Source organism: Ranitomeya variabilis, chromosome 1 (assembly GCF_051348905.1).
Source record: "Ranitomeya variabilis isolate aRanVar5 chromosome 1, aRanVar5.hap1, whole genome shotgun sequence".
In the NCBI taxonomy this organism is placed as follows: Eukaryota; Metazoa; Chordata; class Amphibia; order Anura; family Dendrobatidae; genus Ranitomeya; species Ranitomeya variabilis.
In genome coordinates this window covers 229,689,493-229,695,798 of record NC_135232.1, presented here as the reverse complement: position 1 = coordinate 229,695,798, position 6,306 = coordinate 229,689,493, and the positions used below count along the sequence as shown (strand labels likewise).

Below are 6,306 nucleotides of genomic sequence, written 5' to 3'. Positions count from 1 at the left end.
GGAGAGATGGAATATGAGAGGGAGAGAGATATGGAACATGATGTGGGGAGAAGCATCATATTCCATGTCTCTTCCTTCATATTCTATGTCTCTCCCCCCATCTATTCCATGCCCCCCTCCCTCACATTTTTATCTCTGCACAAAAGCACTATGCCTGGCCTTGATACTCACACGACCGCAGCCCTTAAACCAACACTACTGTAGTCCTGATACCAATGGAATAAGTTACCACCACACTCTGGTCTATGCTACTCTTCCTGTTCACGCTCTATTCTGCTTGTTGCTCTTCTGACTATGCTGTGCCCCTGGTTTTGTAGCACATGTAGATCACAGTGTAGACACCGACAAAATGGGGCTGCACTGTGATTCTAGTCTTTTTTCTATATGGAGCACTATATGGGGCCATTATAGTGTGGGACATTATACGGGGCACATTATTCTGTGCAGCACCATATGAGCCCATTATACTGGGGGGCACTATATGAGGCTATTATAATTTAGGGCACTACATGGGGCACATTATACTGTGGAGCACTATGTGGGGCAATTATACTGTGGAGCACTATATGTGCCTATTACACTGTGGGGCACTATATGGGGCCGTTATAATGTGTAGCACTATATGGGGTTATTATACTGTGGGGCATTATTTGGGGACATTATACAGTGGGGCACTATATGGGGCACATTATACTGTGGAGCACATTACACCATGGCTTCCATAAAAGTGGATGTAGATGGGTCACACATTACTCCCCCCTCAACACCCCCCAAAAAATAATATTCAGAAGAGCCACAAATTACACTACTGCTGACTTAGAAATGTGTGACCATGCTCTGTCCACTTCTGAGTGAGCAGTTGTGTAATGTGTGACCCCGTTCTGTCCACTTCTACGGGAGCAGTGGTGTAATGCATGACTCTGGTTTGTCTACTTCTATGGGTGAAGTGGTTTAATGTGTGATCCCGCTCTGTCCACCTCTATGGGAGCAGTGGTGTAATGCGTGACCCCGCTTCCTCTACTTCTATGGGAGTAGTAATATAGTGGACGGAGCGGGGTCACACATTACACCACTGCTCCCATAGAAGTAGGCGTAGCGAGGTCACACATTACATACATTAGATGCTGCGTATCTAATCCCATCCTGTGTGATACACTCCGCTGAGCTCAATATCTTATCCCACCATGTGATGAACTACACCTAGCCCTGTATCTAATCCCAGCATGTGTTACGCTAAGCGTATCTAATCATGCACCTGATACACTCCAGGTATCTAGCCCCAGATTATGATACAGAGAGCAGCACTAATATTGCTGCCAGCCAGCCTCGGTGACACTGTACTTGTCATTATCACCGGCAGTTACCAACAAAATGGCTCCTCACTGTCATCCTAAACTTCATCCTTTCTTATCTTTTTACAAATACCCAGAAGGGGAGGAGAGGAGACATCACACGCAAGTGAGCAGTGTTTAAAAGTGGAAACACCAAACCTTTTAAAATTATTTTTCATATTTTGCTTCATTAAAAATAAATGATAATATTTTAAATAGTTATGAGCAAATGTGCTCAGATAAGGTGTTATCCAAGCATGCTCAGGTGCTAACCAAGTGAATTCGGCGTGCTCGTAAAATAGGTTTGCGTCCCCACGGCTGCATGTCTCACGACTGTTCGACATCCACAACACATGCAGGGATTGCCTGTTTGATGAAGACGCTCGGTTAACACACAAGCATGCCTGGATAACAGCTTGTCTGAGCACATTCTCTCTTCACTAATTCTTTTCAAAAGATTAAAACAATAATACTTTACATTATTTCAATTGTTGATTTTTTTGTATTGATTGCACCTTCCTTTTAATGTAATAAATGACTTGGGGCAGCATGGTGGCTCAGTGGTTGGCACAGCAGCAATGAGGTCTTGGCAGGGCCGAACTGACCATCTAGCAATTCTGGCAAATGCCAGAAGGGCTTGTCTGATTGTGGACTGCCTTGTCTGCTACATTGTTAGCATAATCTTTGTTTTCAAGACACCCATACTGTTAAGAGTTGTGACGGAGCACATAGTGGCTGACTCCGTCACTTACCCCAGCAGGACACCGGTATCATTAGAAATATTGGTCTTATAGTAAATCTTACTTTCCTCTACTCAGGGTAATATTAGCAATATATCCCATCTAGTGCTTGGGGATGGGGATGACACGGGCCTGTGTGTTTTCAAATGCCAGGGCTGGATTTCAGCCCCAGTCCGTACCTGGGTCTTGGGTTCAAATCCCACAAAGGACAACAATCTGCAAGGAGTTTGTATGTTCTCTCCGTGTTTGCATGGGTTTCCTCCGGGTGCTTCGGTTTCCTCCCACACTCCAAAGATATACTGATAGAGAATTTAGATTGTGAGCCCCAATGGGGACAGTGATGACAATGTATGTAAAGCGCTGAGGAATATGTTGGTACTGTATATGTAAGTAAAATAAACAGATACCAATTTATATTATATTGTTTTCCAAAGGTTTTTAGCTGTGTGTCAGATTGTCAAAATGTTTTGTACTGGCTGTCTTGTGACATACAGTATGAAAATTCTTTGTGACATCATAGTAGTAGAAATAGAAGAAACAGATCCTACCTATGTTTAATTGATGCATAGTCTATCGGTGGAGTGAAGCAGCACGGACTGTAACATGACTTCTAGAGCAAGCTTAGATCTGAAGGTATGGCCAACAGCTACTGTTCTGCAAGGTATCGCTAAGAAATCTTTGCTAATTAACAATAAATCAAGCACAGAAGTAGTGAACAAGATAGAACCAAATGATGTGAAAGAAACAAGGGCAGTAATAATTGATATAGGAACAAGTTCTTGCAAAATTGGATATGCAGGGGAACCAAAGCCTTCATTTGTTGTATCATCTACACTCGGAATACCTCTCAGAGAGACTTCTAAAACAGGAGACAACTGGAAAGAACACTTCATTGGCAATGAAAAAGAGACTTATTCCAGCGTCTCTCAAAAGCTTGTAAATCCTCTTAGACATGGTACAGTCGTGAAATGGGATAGCGTAGAGGCAATCTTAGAATACCTTTTTGTTAAGGAGATGAAGATTCCATCAGAGGAGCATGCTGTTTTGTTGTCCGATCCTCCACTAAGTCCATCAACCAACAGAGAGAAATATGCAGAGATGATGTTTGAGACCTTCAATGTCCCAGCTTTCCAAATAGCCAATCAGTCAAGTCTATCAATATACTCATACGGAAAGACATCGGGTCTTGTTGCTGAATGTGGCCATGGCATGTCTTATGTGGTCCCTATAATTGAAGGAAACGTTCAGCCTACTTTTACATGCAGCGCAGATTATGCAGGAGCAGACATTACAAAATACTTAATGCAGATTTTGAATGCAAGGGGGTATACATTTAATGAAGAACACTTGGACATAATAGAAAATGTAAAGCACAAATTTTGTCACGTCTCCTTTGATTTTGATGAAGAGATATGTTTGCCACAAATAAAACACCAACCAGCGTATAAATTTCCCGATGGACAAGAAATTACTATAAAAAAGGAAAGGTTCATATGTACTGAAGCACTCTTCCAGCCATCCTTAATAGACTCTACTGAACCAAGTCTTCAAAACATGACCATGACTTGTATTAATAATTGTGATGCTAGTTTTAAGGAAACCATGGTCAACAACATTTTGCTTGGTGGAGGCACGACTATGCTTCAAGGATTTTTTGAACGCTTTCAAAAGGAACTGAACAAGTTGTCTGGTCATCAGAAATCAAGCATTTCAGCTTGGCCTGATCGACAATTTTGTGTCTGGAGAGGTGGCTCTATATTGGCATCTCTACACTCCTTCCAACCACTTTGGCTACACAGGAGTGAATATGATGAACATGGTCCTTCCATCGTCTATAGAAAATGCTTCTGAGCATTAACTGGAAACATGAGAAATGGAACATTCTTTACAATGGAAAAGAAAAAGAATAAAAAGATTAACGAAAACGTGTTCTGATTTCTGCGTAAATATGTGTCAACTCTCAATTTAGTGCTATATTGGGAATGTGATAATTGTTATTAATCATATGTGATTCATACACAAGTATTGTGCAGCATGAAGAAATTGGTTCACTTTTGTAAAATGGAATATTAACAGATTAAATCAGTTAATTGCTATAATCCTATAGACTCAAAAGTGCAAATGAAAGAAAGGAAAATTATAAATGTTATACAACGTGCACAATCTTTACGGTTCCATTCTACGTAGGTACTTTAATGTGTATTTAATGTAATGTTGTTACTGCATTCGCCATAATGGAAAGATAACAGAACATCCTGGAATTTAGGGAAACCAAAACAACATAAGAAACAATAGCTTACCGGAGGGAGGTGTATAAAGAGCCAAGGCCTCAGCATTTATGAACTAGACCCATGCTTACTGGAGGGAGGTGTATAAAGAGCCAAGGCCTCAGCATTTACGAACTAGACCCATACCTGCCACCCACTGCAGATTAACAACTTTTTATCCATAAACAGTATAGGAATGAAACTATCAATTAGCCGGATGAAGAAAGAGTAAGGCTACTTTCACACATCATTTTTTTGCCGTCAGGGTCAATCCGGCAAATTTTGAAAAAAAGAATCCTTTGAAAATTGTGAAAAACTGATGCGACGGATCAGTTTTTTAGCCGGATCTGACTAGCTGATCTGGCTAATTGGATTCTGGGGAGGAGAGAGAGAGAGTGCAGCGCCCCAGGGTCCTGGTCGTTGCAGTAATATCATTCTCCTCTAGGGGGAGTGATGTTACGTTTGGAGGCAATGAAGGAGAACTCTTTGTCAGGTAACACAATGCATGCAACATGTTCACACTCCAGACCAGAAGGAGGAGCTCTAAGCCTGTTTTAGGTGAACTCCCCTATAAGAACATCCTGATCTGGAGGGAAAAGGTTCAGTTCCTGTCAGGAAGACATAGGGAAAGGAGACAGAGGAGCCCTGTGGCCTGAAGTGCTGCAGCTCCTAGGAAACAGACGGATAGAAAGCAGAACATATTGCAGCAAGCGTGAAGGAAAGCAAAGTAAAGGAGAGGATATCAGAGGGAGATCTGCCCTACACAGGCTGCTTCCTTCTGAGGTGCAGAAATCCGGTAGCCATCACAACGAGGAAGAAAGGACCTTTATGCTTTACTTCAGAGACTGGCAGGACAGCTAATTGCAGGTTACCTGTCCGCACCTACACCCAGGAGGCACGGTGGCACCCCTCAGAGGCTGGGGCATGATAGAGTCCCTGTAAAAAGCCTCAAGCCACCAGTAATACGGGTTTGTCCTATCCATCTGGGGGACAGAGAGAGAGACATAACATTTACAACAGTTGTGAGGAACTTATGAGAAGCTTAGCAGTAAGGGACTACAACACTGCAGCGCAAAGGAAGGCTACTGATTTCCACCTGGATAAGGGGACTCTGGACTTGCCTCCAAACCAGCCGGACTCTGCCTGCCCTGTGGTCTGGTACCCTGGACTGTGGATGCTGAAGCCTTCAGTAAAAGGTAAAGAGACTGCAACCTTGTGTCCTCGTTCTTCACTACGCCTCTCACCATCCACCATCTACACACTGGGAAGCCCTGGGGATACACTTCACCTGTGGGAAGGTATACCATCTAGCTGCCATAACATCACCCCAGTGGACTCCTTAAAGCAGCATCGGTCACCCTGACCGAATACCACAGGTGGCGTCATGAACGTAAACTCTATCCCTTTAAAGACCTTTCCCTTTTATACGGACCTCCCGAGGGCCACGGACCGGGTCAGCCACCGTGACATCCCCCTTTGAGAATCAAAGGACCCAGTACCGAGTACCCCACTGCCCTTGGGGGTGCTCCAAATCTTGGCATCATGAACAGGATCTACGTAAGCCTGAAAATCAGGTCATGTGCGCCTAGAGACTGTGCCAGAACTGTGATTTACTAAAGGACTGTGTATTGCAAAATTACTGCCAAAATCCGCCATTGCCGTGCCATGTGGAGCGCGAGGGGGAGGAGACGTACCTTCGTGGACGGAGCTAGCCAAAAAGAGCGTGAAGCAGAAAGGACGGGTGCCGCGCTGCTGCCTGGAACACCGGAAGTGAAGAAGTCATAGAGCGGAGCCGCAAAAGGAGATGCCGGCTTCTAGCAGGTTAGTGAGGGGGAAGAACAATGTCTAACCCGGGAGGGGAGTTGGCGGTGGTCGCAGCCGCGGACCTAATGGCACCCCCCGACCTTGCAGCGGATGTGCCCGCAGGCCCAGCGATGCCCCTGAGCCCCGCGGAGAATGCAGCCGCAG

At 44.2% G+C, this 6,306-nt stretch overlaps 1 protein-coding gene across 1 annotated transcript; it reads left to right on the top strand.

Moving 5' to 3' along the window:
• Window positions 1–2,641: 2,641 nt before the first annotated feature.
• Window positions 2,642–3,988, top strand: LOC143793884 (actin-like protein 7A). Its single transcript, XM_077280831.1, has one exon. It carries the CDS (start codon window positions 2,675–2,677, stop codon window positions 3,920–3,922), a length of 1,248 nt encoding a protein of 415 aa, XP_077136946.1. The 5' UTR covers window positions 2,642–2,674; the 3' UTR covers window positions 3,923–3,988.
• Window positions 3,989–6,306: the final 2,318 nt, after the last annotated feature.

Coding starts and splice junctions, on each gene's coding strand:
- LOC143793884 (XM_077280831.1), top strand. CDS start 2,675: ATGACTTCTAGAGCAAGCTTAGATCTGAAGGTATGGCCAACAGCTACT.